This window comes from Sesamum indicum, linkage group LG5 (assembly GCF_000512975.1).
Source record: "Sesamum indicum cultivar Zhongzhi No. 13 linkage group LG5, S_indicum_v1.0, whole genome shotgun sequence".
Taxonomy (NCBI): Eukaryota; Viridiplantae; Streptophyta; class Magnoliopsida; order Lamiales; family Pedaliaceae; genus Sesamum; species Sesamum indicum.
The window spans coordinates 4,573,093-4,592,080 of record NC_026149.1 but is presented as its reverse complement, the minus strand read 5'-3'; the positions used below and the strand labels follow the sequence as shown (position 1 = coordinate 4,592,080).

The window sequence follows — 18,988 nt, the reverse complement described above, 5'->3', positions numbered from 1 at the left end:
AGCCGAGAAAGCATGAGGAAGTTCCTGGTGAGTCCATGGATCATACCTCTTTTATATCTCAATGGTCAGATTACATAATATGATGACTTCAACGCAACATTTCATAGTGTAGCAGTAATATGTCATTTCCATAGATTAGCATCTTAGCCGGTTGTGAGGAGCTGTAGTGCTCCAATCTTTTGGGTCATAATAATGTGTATTGATGTGGAGGTGAAATGCATGAAAACGCGTCTCTGTTGTACGATTCCGTTGTCTGTTAGTGTTATGAGATTTTGTTCTTGTTTCTGCTGTATCACTTGGTGTATGCTGTTTTGTGACTGAAAATAAACCTACATGGATTGGTAGATTTTGATACTGTGCTCGGTAATTCTACTCCTAAATAGAGCTTTAACCATCCTGTTTGGAGTGTGAGATGCACATCAATTTGCAATCAATGATTCTGTTCTCTTTATTTCCTTTCCTATTTCTATTTCTTTAAATTCTTGTAGGGTTCTCTTTTTAAAAGCATAACCACTAGGGAATTTCTCATCACAATAGTGCCCAGTTGCTACTATGTATGTATTCACGTGGTGTATACCTATAGTGTAAACTTCAACTAATATTTCTCATACTATATACAATTTCTCTTAATATTTCGGCATTTATTCTGTTTCTGTCTTTTCTCCTTATTTCCTCATTATTATTCATATTCGACCAGACCACCATTCCTCCCAAAACAGACCAATCACTGCCACTGACTCCAAACCGTAGGCCCAACAGGCCCTCGCTCCACCTCCAATCGCGTTTCAGCCTTACTGCACCACCAATTTTTTCCCTCTTTTGGTTTTTTCCCTCTGCTTCCTTCGTCCTTCTTCAATCCAAAACACCCCTTCCTCTGCAACTTCCACCACATTCCTCCCCTCCACCTCTCCCACCTCAAATTTAGAGAACATGTCTATGTATGTGTCTAGATGCATGCATGCAAAGAATTGATGTGTCTGTGAACTTCCGGAGCATCTTCTGTTGGTGGTAGACACAAGGCAGCGTGATGGAGAATACTCTTAGCTCCCCTTTATTTTCTAAATCTTTCAAATTTTAGAAACACTTAACGCAATTGGTGAAGACGGATCACTTGCAATCACAGCATGGGGTCAAGTTCATTTGTTAATAGGGCTGTGCTTATGCATAATATGCAAGTACCTCTATAAGCAACGTATGATTTGTCGAGGGATTCCTTAACCTTTCAACATCCTGGTACCCAAAAAAAAAAAAGAAGTTCAAGAAACCCGTTTTCACTTTTCTTTCAACAAAAAGCTCAGATTTCTTTTCGTGTTGGCCAACACTCCCTAAATAGTGGAATACAAGAGAGATTAGGGGTCCATCGACTGTTGTTCCCATATGGCCAATGGATAGCCAGAAATATGTGCATGTGCTGGCAGGCCCACACGAGATGATGTCAACTTCGTCAAAACAATTGACAGACAATTGAACAACGAGAGTCACCAGCTCACTTGGTCTCTATTATTTATCACTCGTCCTTATCATGAATATCATCTTCAAGATTTACACATCACACAAATCAAGTGATGAATTCATGACTGACTACAAATGAATCAATTTAATCCAAATACTCCCACCCTATGTTACATGTCCAATAAAGAATCTCCTTCCCCTATCTAAAACCATATCTACCCTCCTCAACAATTTAAACATAAATGGCATGAATATGATTGAAATACCAAAAAAAAAAAAAAAAAGAAACATAAAATGAGGTTAGACGGGCGTCCATTTACAGAGTAAGGATGAAACTAGCATTATCTGCCAGGCGAAATGCGAGTCTTGATTGGTTTCAGTTTCAACCCCATGCTTTCTGGAGAGAGGAGTTCAGGTGCAATACAAGAAGGGCTCAATGGACTCCTTGGGCTGCCATTAAACTGTCTTGGCCGGTATAGTCCATACCCCATGAAGAAGTATTCCAAGGGTACCAACATTGCATGTGGCTGCTCCTCCGTCACCATTGATCCGCAAGCCTGTACCTGTACAGTCACATTCTTCAATCAGCACACTATTTGCACCTTTTACAATCATTAATATGTAGTATCACGTTATTGCTACAGAGCCAATGGGTCAACAGGAAATGAGATTCAAGACGACCTAGTATATTATGGTAGATTAGGTGTCATCCACTAGATAATTTGACCTAATCCGTTGTTTACTTTGGACTGACTTCAAGCTATGATACTTTTCAAGCTTGGTATGAGAACCTTATCTTTTACGTTGTCACACTGGAAAGGGCAGAATCCAACCCAGTCCCCATCAACCATCATTAAACAAAATGCTCTTTTATCCTTGGGAGTACATTAAATTTCCATGTTTGGCCCCTATCCTTTCATAAATATGTAAAAGGAGAGTGGAGAAACATAGATCTGATGAAAGTTGTTAGTACAGGAGAAGAAAACTGAATAAGGGGGGAAAGAAAAAGAAAAAGAGTTTGGGGGTTGGGGTGGGTGGGATTGGAGACAAAATCTATTGAACAACACAGTAGGAAAAACATAAAAAGGGAAAAAAGCACCAACGGAGAAAAATGTGAAGAAAATGAAAATGGTTATAAAGGAAAGAGGACGAAATTAAAATACAAAATGTAAAAGAAAATGAGAAATTAGTGACAAGCTATTTCAGGGAGTACATCTTTAATCACATCATATGATTAAATTCTATGCAAAATATCTCAAGAGGGAGAGACCTTTCAATGTCTCACCTCTTTTGTTCGGCCATTTATATTTTTTAAAATTGATTTATTTTTTTATTTATTTAACTAACTTCCCACTTTTCAACTGGTAGTTCTTTGTTTTTCTGCTTTTTTAATTTTCACGCATCATTTTTTCTCTCTATTATTATGTTTCTTATAAATCTAATCTTAGCTTATCATTTTATATATTAAATAATAAAAACTTAATATAATCTTATTTTGAATAATATTAAAGGCTTATGTACATACGTAGAGTGTGCCACAAATTACCGGTCACTAATTAATCATTTATGCATACATGATATTACTTGGATAAAAATAATATCCTCCTACATCATATATTTTATCCACCACTGATATATCTATCTTCCAAGACAAAAGAAGCCTAAACTGTTTTTGTAATCCGAGATGAAATTATGATCTTAGAGAATGGATAATCCAGACACGTTTAGAAAATATACATCAGAGATGTAATGCCATATTTGGCCACAAGCATGACCACAACATTTCAACCGTCTTCTAACACCTGATGTATTTTTGGGACAGTCAGATGACTAATTTAATATAAGAAATAGTACTACAGGAGAATAAATATAATTAAATGAATCTTGAGAGGAAGAACAACCACCAAGACTATATAGTGGAAGGTAACAGAAATATGGTGTATCACCTCCACAAAGCTCCTGGTAGCTTAACAAACGAGCAACTTGGTCATGGAACAATAAAATTGACAATTTTAAAGTGGATTTAGTCATAGTCCAACAAAGCCATCTCTTTATTATGTCAAATGGAGGGGTAAAAATAAATTTTAATGGTGTGCCCTTATGTTTAATATATACAAGCATCAATTATAGAGATGCTAGAACAATTCAAAAAGGCCATAATGAAAGAATATGAAATGACATATTTAGGCCTTGTAAAATGTTTTCTTGGCATCCAAGAGAAGTAGAAGGGATAAATTTTCATGTCAGAAGAAAAATATAGACTTGCCAAAAGAATTCAACGTGTCACAACAAAAAGTCATGGCGACTCGATGACCTGGAATGAAAATTTCGGACCAAAATGATAGAATTGAAAATGCTAGTGCAATAATTTATTGTACTTCAACAGGTTCACAAATGTAACCTCACTAACACAAGGTCAGGTATTGTCCATCCAGTCAGCATATTTTTGAGTTTAATAAATGAGCTACAACAAATTACTTATATACAGTGTTTGCAAATGGAAAAATATAAGCATCAAGTATGAAAAAGATAGGCCAGATCATTCCAAGAAAGCACTTTCAAATATGAGTTATGCATGGGAATAAAGCCAATCACTTGGTCTCCAGAAGACGAAAAGATTGTTGCACTTTCTCTCGCAGAAGTCAGAATATAGTTGTTGGCACTGATGCCATGTCATGTGTAAAGCATTTTTACTTCAAAATTTGCTACGGAAGACAAAAGTGGGCCTACAATAGCTATGACCAAAATCCAGTCTCTCTCACAAGGATGAACATAACTTCACCATTTCACCATAAGTTTTGTAAATGACCTTTATCAAGACTTAAGAGCAACAAATCCACTAACTAACAGAATATCGTCAAACAAATTACAGTAGTTCAAAACATAATACGCACATACATATTGCTTAAGAGAGTAAAACGTAGAATTACTTATTTGTAAAAATTTTATGAATAGTGGGGCTACACTTCAATTGGTAAAACTAGAAAGGTATATGTGGACATTTCCGTTAAATGTTTTGAGATGTGGTGGGCAAAAGTTGATCCAACAATTGGAGCTTGATGATTTTTCTCTTCTAGGCAGGTACATTAGCTGAAGTTTGCTTGATGAATTGCCTATATAAAGGCAAAGTATTCTAAGTGAAACATTCAAAATATAAATAACGGCTGGGATTTCTTTTGTTTCATTTTATCCCTCTCAAAATTCATCATATCTATTCTTGTGCACTAACATTCCTTCTATATAAGTAGTTAATTTGTGCCAAAATTAGAAACTGGTACTCCACAAAAGTTTTGGGCGACTGTAGCAGACTGAACATATTGGTGGGCCTGTAGATTGCTTTTTTCTAAATGACGAAATTTCTTCCTGTTTGTTTCTGGCTATCCTACACAAAGGTAAAGAAAGCATTCTCTTCTCCGTCTATCAACTGATCCCCTATACATTTGGTGAGAGTTAGGAGTGCTACTGTGCCTAAGCTCGTAGCATGGATAAGGGGGCGCTTAACCAGAAGGATCCCCAATTTTCTAATCCTCGAGAGGTAACCACTAAGTTAGATGCCCAAAAGTGAAGGACTAGTCTGTGTCTTCTCAACACAGACTATGCTGTCTCTCGGTCGGTAAAGCAAGGAAGTTAAATAAGGATCTCAAGCAAGAGACATACTTCAGTAATAGGCTGTAGACACAGAGATCCACATTATGAAAGGGAACCCTCTCAACAGGGATGTGAGGAGCATGCCAAGGAAGAACGTGTTTGATAAAATCGAGAGGGTTTTGTGGTTTATGTTCAACCAAGGCTAAGTGGTTCATAGGCTTCTTTATTCAATTCTGGAAGGACTATATTATGTTAAAACTGCTTATTCCATACCTCAACCAAGGCACTGTATCTTCTCTCCATTTTAGCAGCCATGTGAAGAGCCTCTGAATGGAAAGGAGAATCATCCCCAACAAATATAAGAGTTCGACACCTGAGCGTTTTCAATCCATCAGTAATGTCATGTCTCCTGTTCATTAACAAAACAAATTTTATCAGTAAAATTCTTGAAAAACCAAAAGTGAAATCGTGAAGAATCTTCGTTTGCAAATACTTATGCTCTCAGTGGCCCGATACCTATTTATTGCATGAAGGAAACGCAACACATTTGTGCTCTGCCTCTCATCCAGCAACTGGAAGATTCAACAAATTCAAAACAACCACATTTTAATCTCAGGGAATTGTGCTATAAGAAAAACACTGGCTTGGCCAAGACTGTAGAAAATAGATGCATTGAATCTGAAGCACTAACTCTTCTGCATGCTTGAACTATATCTGATTCTGGAACTTCAGCATCGCCACAAACTTCCTGATACAATCAAAAAGAAAATTGTACTCATCCACAAACCCCAAGCAAGATCTTCATCCAGAAAAAAGGCTCAGGAAAGACAGTATACACAAAAGGAGCACGGAGGGGGTGTACATAATTCACTGATTGATGAAATACTAAACTACCTTGCTAAAGTACCGGTAAAGTAAGAAATCCTTCAGCAGACCACACATGCCATAATAATACAGTAAATTGGACATCACCTGCAGAATCCATATATCCACATGTTTATCTCCAGAAACTGTATTGGCATAAAACTGCGATAGAAAGCATATATGTAGGACCTTATTACGGAGCCACTCTGTCCAAGACGGGGCTTTGCACAAAGGAGAAACAAGGATCAAACCAAGAACCCGCTCCCTAAACTTCGTCTGGCACATAAATCTCTAAGTCATACAAAAACTAGAAAAATAAAAGGCCAATAGTGAAACTGATATAGAATAAACATACAGCAAACAAGGTGAGAATGTAAGCGCCGGCCGTTACACCCATGCACATAACTGCACCAAGCCTGAACAAAGTTAAATTTGCAGAGTTAGGAATAGATTTCTAATGAAAACCTAATCAGAAGCAACCAGAGCAAAAACGAGCACAATATGGAATCCAGAAACAATCTGTATACGGTTACCTAAAATAGTTGAGCACCTCAAGAATTTGATCCGCTAAGTCATTGACAGAAGGAACAGGATCATTGGCACAAATTGCAGCAGCTCCCAACTGCAAGAACTCTTATCAGAGCCCGATTCAAATCTGATGTGAGTTACGGCGTTCAATATCAAGTGCAATATGGACTAAAAGTTGGAATGATGAACACATAATCGGGAACATCTCTTGCATTTGTCCAATTTACAAACCTCGTGTCCAGGAGGACTAATATGGTAAACACAGAAATTCTGAAGCAGCAAAGCTGCAGCTTCTGGACAAAAGAACAATCCTTGAAAACAAGACATATCTGCAGAAAAAGAAAGCGTACAGAAGACTTTCAGTCGAACTGCATACGGAAAAACAGATAAAAACTACATAGTGATGTGAAAAAATTGGAGAAACCAAACATCAAAATGAACAGAGTTACTACCAAGGCTAAGTGCACTCACGATTTAAAGCTAAATCAGGATAAGTGACCAGAGCTGGCTTATCCGGGTCTCCATAAACTATAACAGATACAGAACCGCTCGCAGTTTGTACAATATGCTCCTGAGTCATAAATACAAGTAATTCATAATAAGCACTGGTCCGCAAACAACTGTGACCAGAATGTCTGAGAATTATCATTGTAAGGAAAGGAAGACTGCCAGGATTCAGTCAATACATTCTCCAGAAAACAGAAAAAGATAAGTTAAGGAGTCATAAGCATTAGGCTTTTTTTATCCATCCTTCAAATAAAGGAAATACCAGCATTTGCACAAAACTGTTCCATCCTTAGAAATCATTAACCCAGTGCGCTAATCCACATTTTATCCAAATTTGCTGACCAAAAACACTGAAAAGGTCAAAGCAAAAAGCTTTTCCAGTTTTCAATTTCAGACTTAAAAAATATCAACTCCAGATCCAAAAGAGTATGGCACTCAAAGGAAGTATTACAATGCTGGCAATTAGCAAAAGAAACAGAATACAAAGGATAACAGCCTACCTGTACTGAAAGAATTATTTCAGTGAAAAAAAAGTGGCAGGTGGCACAAGATAGTCCAGATGATTAACCACGTCAAAATATCGAAGTGGAAGAATCAAAAAAACAAGACTACAACGGTATTTCAAAGAACACCAATAACATTTCGAGCAATATACAAACAAATATTATGGATTGTGGCGTTTTAACTCCAATCAGCTGATATTGTCATTTGGCACTGCAGCTCGGTTTACTCTTTAGAATCAAGGCCTTATTATTTAGAGCCTAAGAACAAAACTATCCTGACATTTATCAATGAATGAAAAATAAAAAAGAAACTCAAAAGAAATGCAACAACTAAACTCTTTTCTGGGCAACATGTAAAAGAAAACCATTGGAGGAGAAAAAGAAAGAAAGCAAGGGGATTAAAATTGAAATAGCCAGAATAGGCCACAAGAAAAGTCCCCCAAGACTGATGAAACCACCGCTTTTACCCGCAAATAGCAGCATAAAAACACAGGAAAAAGAAGTAGATCCAAAAAACTCTCCAAAAAGCAAAATATTTTAATTCTTAACAAGAGACCCTCTCTCTGTGCTCCCAAGAATGAGGTAATAGAAATTTCCGGAAATGGAAAACAACAAATAGGGAATTCCAAACAATAGAACCATAAGAACCTGAACAGAAAACCAAAGATACAACCTTTCCGCCAAGATAAATCGTCTCCACGTCGAGGCTAACGGAATCGGAGCTCAATTCAGCCATGCCGTCGCCTCACTAATAATTTTTCGTCTCTAAAAATTTCCCCTTATGTACACATACATACATAATCAACAGCTATATGAATGTATGTATGTATAGATACATGTATGGAGAGAGAAATCTTGGGGTTATTGATGGCTTATCTACGAAGCGATTCTTTGGCCTCCCCCCTTTTCTAATTTCTCTCTTTCTCTCTACAATATTTCTCTGTATCAAAATGGAAATGAATTCTCCACCGACGCTTTCTCTCTCTCTCTCTCTACAGATTATATTAACTAATTAATTAAAATGAATAAAATTGGGAGGTGGTAGGGGCATTTCTGTCAAAGTAACGGATCCTTGATTGACTGCTGCCAACAATCTAACCGCAGTTAACGGCCGACAACTTTTAAAGGTTGACAGACGGAATATTGCTGCAGCCACCATCACTCTGCACTCCTTTTTTTTTTTAATTATTTTTATTATTATAAAACTACATTTAATATATATACATAAAACTACTTTACAATAATACATTTGATAACTAGCTTAAATGAGTAATTAACTATAAGTACGGTGACTTAGTGGTTAAATTATTAATCTTGTATTTAAATGTCGTAAATTCAAATTTTACCGAAAATATATTTATCATTTTATGTGGGCATATTATATAGCCTGACAATTTATAATGTATTTACAGAATTATGAAATAATATTCGAATGAATTTTGACGAAAAGGCTATTCAAAGTGTAGATAATTTTTTTTTCTTTTTTTTTTTGTTTGAGAATGTAAATTTTATATATAAAGAAGACTTGTACAATAGAGTGGTATCATGGTTTTACATCAAGGCTTGCAAATTCATTTGCAACTAATTCTCATTCTAACCTGCTCAGTATGAATCTAATTAACTACAACATCAAGTGTTTAGCGAGTGTCTTGAAATCTCCTCTTGTTCCTAGAATTCCATAGGTTGTGGTCTGGACGCAGAATACTGGTTTCGAACCACTCATTGGGACTTGGAGAGGGATCTGTTCCAACGGTTCTTAGTCATTTGTTGGCTTTTGTGTTCACGCAGTTCATGTATGTATGCTGATTCTTGGTTTAATTTACAGAATTCCGAACGCCATTTTCAAACTCCTATCTGATTTCTAAATATATTAAAATTAATATATAATATGTATTAAATTAAGAGCAAAATTACAGTTTAAATGATTACATTATATAATAGTTGGATAATGATTCACCTCCTCCACTTCAATTTTTCAGAATAGAATGACAAACAGCAGATTATAAGTCATGCGAATTAGATATTTATATATATATCTAATTACATAAAACAATATATATATTCAACTTTAAGAAGTCAATTTTATATATAGGAATGCAATTGAATGGGAACACAAATGAAAGGAAGTATACAAATTTATAGACTTATATTTCTAACGGATTTAGTGATGCCAAATAGCCGTTAGAAATTTTTTAGATGATTTTTTGGGACAATATCATTTAGCCTTTCAAAATTAGCCATTCATTGAAGTTTGGGACGGAACAATCTCGTTCGATTTTTGCCTTGAAATCGTTATTTGGGACTGTCTTTTGGATGAACCATCATCACCAGAATTGGATTCTCGGAAGAATGTCCCAAGTAAAATAAGGTCGTCGACCTAAATGGCGTCCCAACTTTCTGACTGAGTGATCAAGAAATTTACGGTGCAATTCCTGACTGCATATGGAATCTTTTTTTGGATGGCAACAGGTTGGATTCCAATATACCTCCAAGTTTGTGGTTTTTGACACATCTTAAGCTGAGTCGAACAACCTGTTAGCAGGCATCACTCCACCAACATTAGGAGACTTACACGTCTTAACAACGTTATCATTGGCAAGCAACAGCTTAGACGGGTCGATACCAGAGTCGATATCCTAAATGTTAAATTTGGAGACTCTTGATTTTTCCAGAAGCATGCTGTCTGGTCCCATCCCAATTTCCCTGGAAAATCAGCATTTCAGAGAATTCAATGTTTCCTTTGAAATTCCTCCCGGGGGCCCTTTCAAGAACTTCACAGCAGAATCTTTTATGTCCAACAAAGGGTTGTGTGGTGATGGGAGGTATCAAGTGCCGTCCTGCCATAAAATGACAGCTGCAAGACCAAGACAAAAAATGAAGCTTCAAATCATTTTAATATATGTTTGGGGGCTTCAGCATTTGTTCTTGTCATTTCAATATTGGTAATATGGATTTGCAAGATATGGAAGGAAAGAAAAGGCCCCAAGCAGTTCAGATCTCGGGCCTAATGTAGCTCCATTAAGAGTTTCTTATCAAGAACTTCACGAAGCAACCGATGGATATAGCAATACTAGATTACTTGGTTCTGGGAGTTTTCGCTCCGTTTATAAAGGAACTCTTAGAAATGGAAACGTTGTGGCTGTAAAGGTACTCCATCCGCAATATACAGAAGGGGCGTTCAAGAGTTTTGAGGTAGAATGGGTGGTATTGAGAAACATTCGTCGTACAAGTCTTTTTAAAGTCATTGGTTCTTACTCGAATGAAGACTTTAAGGCCCTGATCCTCGAGTACATGCCTAACGGAAGCCTTTAGAAGTGGTTGTATTCAGAGAGTCTATTTCTAGATGTGAGTCAGAGAATTAGCATAATGATGGATGTAGCATTTGCACTGGAGTATCTGCACCATGGTTACTCTGCGCCTATCGTTCATTGTGATGTAAAGCCGACCAATGTATTGCTAAATGGAAGTATGGTTGCGCACCTGTGTGATTTCGGCATTGCCAAAGTATTATGCCACGGAGAAAACAGCATACAGACGATGACATTAGCCACCTTCGGTTACATTGCACCGGGTAAATATCGAATGCTAGTTCTCATTAAATCCCATCTCTTATGCTTCTTAACTCATTGGTGATGAGATGTCATTTAACATGCAAAATATTGCTTTTTGACGAGGTGTTTGGTCCTCGGCTTGTTGTAATTAAACCTGGATTGGATGTTGCCTCATCAGCAGATCAGCATGAGCGAGGTTGATTTGGTTGGTAGTATTTTGGCTAGCTGGTGTTGAGCGCAGTTTGGCAAGACTCCTTAACATATTTTGGATTGGATTTGGCTGTTTGGCTTTAAGAGCATAAATATCGTATGTATCAAATTGAGTTAGCCATCTTGGAGATAAAATTTTATTTTTATGTTGACCTCAACAAACTTTATTAATATCATTAATGGTTTGGACCGTTTGTTACAAAATAACAAATGATAAAGGTACTTGATGCGTACTGAGTCTAACAATACTATGAAATATCTAAAGATTGGATGAGGATCCTAAGAAGTTTTTTAACTATCATGTAAAACACGGGTCTGCACTCTCATATTTAAATCAATATTAGTCTTGGCAAAGATTAAAGCAAGAGTATATTGAAAACATATGAAGATCAGTCGGATCATAATTGATGAAACATATGAAGAATATGCACAGTGCTATGGAAAAAAAAGTTTTTCATATTAGTGAGCTTAAGAGAGTTGAAAATGAGCGCAAATTTTGTATGAATAGTCACAGTGTGGAGTTTAAACTGAAATTATCTCTCTTTATCTACCTAGAACCATATTTATAGGACTTGGATGAGAGAAATGAGGAAGATCGAGTATAATCCGAATATACTCGGATTCCTTAGGAGATCTACCTTTGAGGGATATTGTTGGTCTAGCTGTAAGCCATGTCATCAATGTCTTACATTAGCAGAAATCGAATATACCAAATCAGCGGAAGAATAGTCTATTTAGGGGAAAGTAGTCACTTGTTGACTTTATCCAACAAGCACCAGCTGGCACACTTATCTCGTGCTGATATGTATTAGGTTGACATGTCAGCTGGGGTATGGAGTGTTGAGTTCGTTGGGCCACTAGTGAGCTGAAATTTAGCTTAGACTAGTTTCAATCTTGCCAATATGTTTCAATTGGACTGGAGGTAGTCTTTGGCCTTCAAGACTTTTCTGCATGCTACCATGTTGATTTAGCCTTAAGTGGGTTTGAGCTCTTGGGCTCATTGTGTCGGACATTTCTTTTGGATTTAAAAAATGGATACCCTAAGTATCAATATTATATATAATTTTTTAAAATAAATAAATTTAATTATAATTAGATCAAACTTTAATGGTAGTGGGGTGTGTGTATGTGTTTTAAACATAAATTTTATTAATGCAAGTAAACAAGTTATACAAAATATAACAAATTCGATCAGCAATTGGAAGTTTCTGATCACACAATTATGTCTTAGAATGTATAATTTTAAAAAAAAGAATGAAAAAATCAATACTAGCTGGAGACCAAGAAGATGTCCCATACACTTGAATAAAATTCTCTTATGATCATCACCAAATTATATATTTATATATAAATATATATATTAATTTTGAAAGACTCCAATCTATAAAATGGTGGTAGTAATAGTAGTAAGTGCTTAGATGAAAATGCACGTTCAATAATTATAAATGATTTATTTTCAAATTTAGATATGAGTGAAATTTCCCTTTGGACATGGTTGTGAAATGATGATGTCTTGACCTCATTCAAGCACATAAAACCTTTGTTCCAATCCCTAGGAATCATCAAAGGAAAAGGCAAACCCCAAACGGACATGAGACATCCAGCTTTTACATTGCATGCAAACATGTACAAACGTGGCTCGACTCAAAAAGATCCTTAGTTACTTAATGTGAAGTTTGGCAACAGCACCTGATGGCTGATGATGACTGCCACTGCCCATATGTTAACTAAAGAAATGGGTATATAGGTAGGGGTCCTACCATAAAATTAAAGACATCACTGTTGCAGTGCTGTAATTGATTCGTTGCCCTTTCTTTGCCGAGCAGCAAATCAAGATTGTTCGTACAATATTTGTCTAATGGGGGCCATCGAACTAGACATAGACAATATCACGATGAGGTGAAACTTGGTCAAATCCAAACACTAATGATCATGTATTAATGCGATAAGCCTCCTGTAAAAATGTTAATAGATAACAAAGACACTTTTAAAAAGAAAATAATATTAACGCCTCCAAAAATTAGATTCAAATATTCAAATATTTGCTATTTTTTTTTATAAAATTACAAATACATATCACGAGGAGTAATGCACCTTAAGAAACTTTGCGTAAACTTCTTTATTTGGATTTAATTTCAAGGGGTGCCGATATAATTTATAAAAAAAAAAAATCTCTCAATTTTTTAAAAGAAAGTCAGTGCGGTACCCTGCCATGGTGTCAAGGGCCGCCCGCACTCTCGGCACTCTTGACACACATTCAGCCATGCAATCGCTCAATCAGGCTGACCATCAACCTCTTCGCCGACAGACAGTGGAGTTCCGTAGTCTTATAAGAGTTTTAGCCATAGGTCTTTGTCTTGTACATCTTGTATGCATGTAAATACTTTTATTTACATACGGGGATCGTTATGCCTCCTAAGGTGCAATTTTTAAAACTTTTCTAGTATTTATTAGTGTCAATAGGAAATCCTTTTAAAACTATTATAGGAGGGAATGAGTATCCGAAGCTTGATGTTGTCTACGCACTAGTGTCTTCCTCAAGGCGATCCCCTTGCGCTAGCATCCATTCAATGCATATTGCTTTCCACTATTTAATGAAATCCACAATTTGAAATTACGCTCAATTTACTGCTTTCCTACTACACTTTGCTTATTTCTGTTGCTGCTGTTGGATTTTGTGTTGCTATTCATGTTGGCGCCCTGTGCGAGTGTCGACGGGAATTCTATATCGTTGTTGCTATTGGTGGAAGTAGTTGTTCACTGCGGACTGCTAGCCACGCGGTGCCCCTTTATCTATATTGCGGAAGGCGCCTCTTGATATGTGGGGACATTAATATACTTTTGGAAAAATTCCCGGGATTGCATTAGTTTTTTAATTTATTTAAGAAAATTTTGTCTCTATTTATGTATTAAAGGGGAGTAAAATGAAATTAGTTAATCCAAATAATAACTAGTTTAAGAGAAATTTTTTTATCTAAATTAGATTCGAGCGACCAAATTTATCAAAGAGTATATGATTAGTCACTCTATTTGAACTGTACATCAATTACACAATAAATATATTATATTTATTATATAATAAATTCGAATTTGATATTATATTTATTATATAATTAATTCAAATTCGACCAAATTTGGCATGAATTAAAATTTCCCTCTTTTAAGAAGAAAGAGAGGTCCACTCCTAAACAATGGCATCATAATTAAGTACTTTAACCAAAGTCTACTCCGCAAAAGCCACAAAAAGCTTTAATAACAGTTCATATCTAACTTTACATCACACACACAACATTGCAATTAAGCACTCATTTCGTGACCATTCCACTAACCTCAAAAAATATATATATGTAAACTATTTTAGCAGCACACTTATGAAATTCTTGATTTTGCTGATGAACTGTAAGAAAACTTTAAGACCACATCTTCACTGTACAACAGTTGCGATTTCGATGAAGTCGCTGAATTGTTCTTGAAACGTTGTCTGATCACACAGTGTACACGATCACAAAGCAGGGAAGGACAGCCCTTGGATTATACACCACCAGCTCATCCTCGAACCCTCCACTGCCTTGATGACCCACCAAAGAATCGAACCCCGGATCCTCCTTGTCTGCTAGACCCGGGTCGCAGCCGACCCGGCCTGCAATGACCCGACAAACGAGCAGGGCTCGTTTTACGTGCATGAAGCTGAACTCCTCCTCCAGGTCCTCCGGGATGGCGACGTGTGCCCTCCAGCTCGTCGGCAGCGTGGAGATTCCGTCCATCTTGGGTGAGAATCCACTCCTGATAATCCCGCAGGCGCTGCAGTATTGCTGGTTACAGATGCTGGAATCCAGGTCGCATATGAAGGTGGTGCAGTAAAATCTCAGCAGCTCATTGCCGTCAGCAATGCACCTCTCATCCCTGAGCGTCTTGATTTTAGCTGCTGCTCTCGACTTGACGCACTCCCTGTACTCTTCAAACCGGGCGACAATCTTGGGGGTGTTGTGGATCTTGAGGATCCGATGGATAGTCGGGCTCTTCGTCTTGTCGGGCCAACCCATTTTGAATATAATCCGGACAATGTTTTCTCCGTCGACGAGCTCGGAAACTGCGTGCTTTGTGGACTGGTGCTGTTCGAGAAGAGTGGAGCTCTGGAAGATCTCACCGCAGACAGAGCAGGGGAAGATGTGAGCGACACGAAAGACGTTTGCATGGTTGGTCTCTTCTGTTGATGCGAGGGGGACGATGACAGGGGGGTTCAGGCGCAATGACCGCGTGGAGGAAGACGGCGACGGGATCGAGGGTACTACAGGCTGTGAAATGGGCCTGGAGGAGGAGGAGGAGAAGAGATTTCTCAGGAAAGAAAAGAGGGTTGTTTTCTGCGGGGCGAGTTTCTTCTTGAAGAGAGAGGAGGAACAATCACGGCGGCGGCGGTAGTGATGGTGGTGGTGGGGAGAGAAGGTGAAACAGCCAAGGTGGAAGAGGAGGATGAAGAATGAGAAGAATTGGCAGAAGAATGAGCGGAGGGCGAACATTGTGGAGGAGGAGGGAATGGTGGTGAAGAGTGATGAGTGCTAATGGAAGAAGGGTTTGGAGAGAGAGAAATGTAAAGGAAGAGGACAAGAGAGGAGAGTTGGGGTGGGGTACTTAGAAAAATAAAGGTAATGGTGGGTGGAAGGCAGCTTCTTCTTCTTCCCCCTTTTTCTGTTATTATTCTTTTTTTTTTTTATATAAATTATTGTTTTAGGACAACTTTTATAATTCAAGAAATCACTCTATATCTATACATCTTATTAATTAATTAATCTCTCATGGGGTATATAATAATTGTATAGTAACATCTAATCATATTATCAAAGTTAATTAATGGAGCATTTAATAATTACATGATTCATGTCACTATAAGAAATATAACAATTAACCATAGTTAATTAAAAATCAATAGCCGTAGTAAGATATTATTGATCACGGTCATGCCATATTTATTGACTATAATTTTTGTAAGTGTGGCTAATACATTTGTCATGGCTAAAAATTATCTAAAAAATATTTATCACGAGTCATAACTATGGGAGAAAATGTTTTCATGGCAAATAACCCAAGTTTTTTACTTCAATTTTATCTCATCATGGTTAATAATACTTATTTATTATGAATTTTAATAAGTAGTCATTAAAAGTGTAGGCAATAGTAATTTTTTTCAATGTGTGATTAATTTGCTCGAACCAAACTATATAAATCTATTTTAAATTCAAGGGATAATTGCACCATTATCTCCTAAAGTTTGGTATAATTAATTCTAAACATCCTGTTGTTTGAGAAATTACATCTAAAAATCACATCAGCCAAACAAATAGATTAACCATTTAGTCAAAATTTATGAAATTTGCTAATATTTTAACTACCAAAATTGAATGAATATTCATGTTTACTCCTGATTAACTTATTGCAGATCCAACAAATATTTCTTGACCAACCTTTATATATATTCACACGTCAATGTATGTGGTGAGGTACATCTACACCCTTAAATATAGTTTAATCAAAAAAGATTTATTTGACATACAACAAGTCTGTAAGTCAATGGAGGTAAATATAATTTTCCATTCAACTTTAAATGTCAGCAAATTTTGTAAATTTTTTTAACAGATGGATCTATTTATTGTAAGAAAATAAATATCACGGGTATTAGGTGTAATTTTTCAAACTACAGAAAATTTACGTATAATTACACTAAACCTCATGAAAAAAAAAAAAAGCATGTAACATTATTCCTATATCAAATTATACTGATGTATAAATAAATGTGTATTACTAACATATACATCATATAGCCCCCCAACTCTCGGATGAAATATCTAAAGTCTGCTCTAGTATTTTTGTCCGAGATTAAACTCTTGCTCGCGTTTCTTTTGTTCCCTTACGTCCGCCTTCCTCGCACGCACGTCATCTATCTCAAGCTTCTTATATGTTAGTAATATACATTTATTTATAAGGGTAAAAAAGTAATTTTTATATATAAGCCACACAATAAACATATTACATTCTACCATAGTACATAACTTCCAACACCACTATAAGTACTCAAAATATTATTTTTTATACTAGGTCATATTATTCGTTGGATTTGACTACTCATTATATTCTCTCTCTAAACTTATTTCGCCTAGAGAACCATTAGGCCGAGAGTAAGATTCTCGTTTCATCCTTTCATCAAAATCATAACCACGTCATCTTCGGCCTAGCAAATTAAGTTCCATTACTAGGAAATTTTGGCTACATTATTTATTCATTTAAAAAATAAATAAAAGTACATTTATAATCATATATATCAATTGGGATATTTTTTAATTATTTAAGTGGAAAAATATATATTATCACAAGCATGATCAATGAAGAATAGATATATAACTCAATGGCCATTGTCGGTCATCTCATTATTGAAATTTATTTTTTTTTAATTTTTCAAATCCAACTATACAATCTCTCATCATATCCTACAATTTCTTACTATTATTAATATTCTTCTTATGACCCAAATGGGCCATCCACTCTGTGATTGATTGCTCGTGCAATTCTCGGGAAAAAAAAAAGAAAAATTATTACAAAAGTTAAAAAATAAAAAAATAAAAGAAAATCAGTGTTAAAGCATATTATTGCATTCCTTTTTTAATATAAAAATGAGAATTACATGATTACATTAATATTTTAATAAATAGAATAATATGTTAATTCAATCAATACATCAATGTAATTAGAAAGGCTTAAATATAATTTGGTTCTGTATTTTTGGTACCTTGGTATATATATCCTTTGTCTTTTTAGAATTGTAAATAGTCTTGTAACTTTTTGATATTTCGCAATTTTGATTCTTCATATGTCAAATTTTGCAAAAGTCGCTGTAATTGGCCATATATGCTCCTTACGAAATTTATTTAAATTGGGCTTTTGGTCTGATTGGTTCACTTTGTTAAAATGGATGAATTCTTCTTTTAAAAAAAAAATGACGTGGCACGTGATTTATTCCAATAACTTTTGTAAAATTTGATACTGGAAGGACTAAAATTGCGAAATATCAAAAGATTATAGGGCTTTTTTGCAACCCCTGAAAACATAAAGGATAAAAATGCCAAAAGCGCAAACGACACATGATTTATTTCGAGTAATTTTTGCAAAATCTAACACTGAGAGAACGAAATTGAGAAATATAAAAAAATTACAGAATTATTTTGTAATCCTAAATAAATAAAGAACAAAAAGATCGAAATACAAAAATTGTAGGATAAAAAATATATTCAAGTCTAACTAAAAATTATAGAATAAATTATAATAAATTCATATAAAATAAGATAAACGCTCATATATTTAATTAAACTAAAATTTATTTACTAACACATAATAAGCACTGCATCAAAGTATATGAAGATTGGTACTTTATGAAAAGTAAAAATGATGGGTTTGGGCCCTTCCAAGTTCCCACATTGGAATAATTTTGGCCTTTTTAAGAAAAACGACATCGACATCACTGTCAGAAGTTAGGATTAGTGAGCATCCAGCCAATTGGAGCCACGTCCGCATCATTATCGTCGTCATCTGGTAATCTTTATTTTATTAATTTTTTTTATTAATATGAAAATTATTTATATACTTAATTAATTTATAATACTTTTGTGTATTGAAAAATACACTCAGTTTCGAAATAGGAGTGAATCTGTTTATATTCGATTTCATGACAAAAACTAATGGTAGTTTTGATGTAATTCATAATTCTTTAAGTTTTTAATTGTAAATAATTCCATAATG

The 18,988-nt window shown here is 35.6% G+C and overlaps 4 protein-coding genes across 4 annotated transcripts in view; 2 read left to right on the top strand and 2 right to left on the bottom strand.

Annotated features, from left to right (window-relative positions):
* Nucleotides 1–411, top strand: part of LOC105162018 (serine acetyltransferase 5-like) — a 3,953-nt gene extending 3,542 nt beyond the window's left edge. The window contains exon 3 of the mRNA XM_020693897.1: nucleotides 346–411. Within this exon, the coding sequence (XP_020549556.1) occupies nucleotides 346–411 (66 nt within the window). The remainder of the gene's footprint in view (nucleotides 1–345) is intronic.
* Nucleotides 1,479–8,429, bottom strand: LOC105162017 (pollen-specific protein SF21-like). The gene is made up of 11 exons (XM_011079916.2): nucleotides 8,116–8,429; nucleotides 6,904–7,003; nucleotides 6,664–6,761; nucleotides 6,438–6,526; nucleotides 6,260–6,320; nucleotides 6,094–6,180; nucleotides 5,935–6,012; nucleotides 5,732–5,788; nucleotides 5,557–5,612; nucleotides 5,314–5,449; nucleotides 1,479–2,015 (listed from the first exon to the last, which is right to left on the bottom strand). Exons 1-11 carry the CDS (start codon nucleotides 8,176–8,178, stop codon nucleotides 1,794–1,796), a joined length of 1,047 nt encoding a protein of 348 aa, XP_011078218.1. The 5' UTR covers nucleotides 8,179–8,429; the 3' UTR covers nucleotides 1,479–1,793.
* On the top strand, nucleotides 10,083–10,754 carry LOC105162160 (receptor kinase-like protein Xa21). The gene is made up of 2 exons (XM_011080128.1): nucleotides 10,083–10,264; nucleotides 10,403–10,754. Exons 1-2 carry the CDS (start codon nucleotides 10,083–10,085, stop codon nucleotides 10,752–10,754), a joined length of 534 nt encoding a protein of 177 aa, XP_011078430.1.
* LOC105162016 lies at nucleotides 14,407–15,842 on the bottom strand. Its single transcript, XM_011079915.2, has one exon. The coding sequence runs from the start codon at nucleotides 15,718–15,720 to the stop codon at nucleotides 14,689–14,691; it is 1,032 nt and encodes a 343-aa protein (XP_011078217.1). The 5' UTR covers nucleotides 15,721–15,842; the 3' UTR covers nucleotides 14,407–14,688.

What these genes read in the sequence shown, in the direction of transcription:
- LOC105162017 (XM_011079916.2), bottom strand. Translation starts at nt 8,178, where the DNA reads ATGGCTGAATTGAGCTCCGATTCCGTTAGCCTCGACGTGGAGACGATT. An exon ending in TTAGTCCTCCTGGACACGAG is followed by an intron (nt 6,527 to 6,663) that starts GTTTGTAAATTG and finishes GAGTTCTTGCAG; the next exon opens with TTGGGAGCTGCTGCAATTTG. An exon ending in CAGAGTGGCTCCGTAATAAG is followed by an intron (nt 6,013 to 6,093) that starts GTCCTACATATA and finishes TGGATTCTGCAG; the next exon opens with GTGATGTCCAATTTACTGTA.
- LOC105162160 (XM_011080128.1), top strand. Translation starts at nt 10,083, where the DNA reads ATGTTAAATTTGGAGACTCTTGATTTTTCCAGAAGCATGCTGTCTGGT. An exon ending in GGGTTGTGTGGTGATGGGAG is followed by an intron (nt 10,265 to 10,402) that starts GTATCAAGTGCC and finishes TGGATTTGCAAG; the next exon opens with ATATGGAAGGAAAGAAAAGG.
- LOC105162016 (XM_011079915.2), bottom strand. Translation starts at nt 15,720, where the DNA reads ATGTTCGCCCTCCGCTCATTCTTCTGCCAATTCTTCTCATTCTTCATC.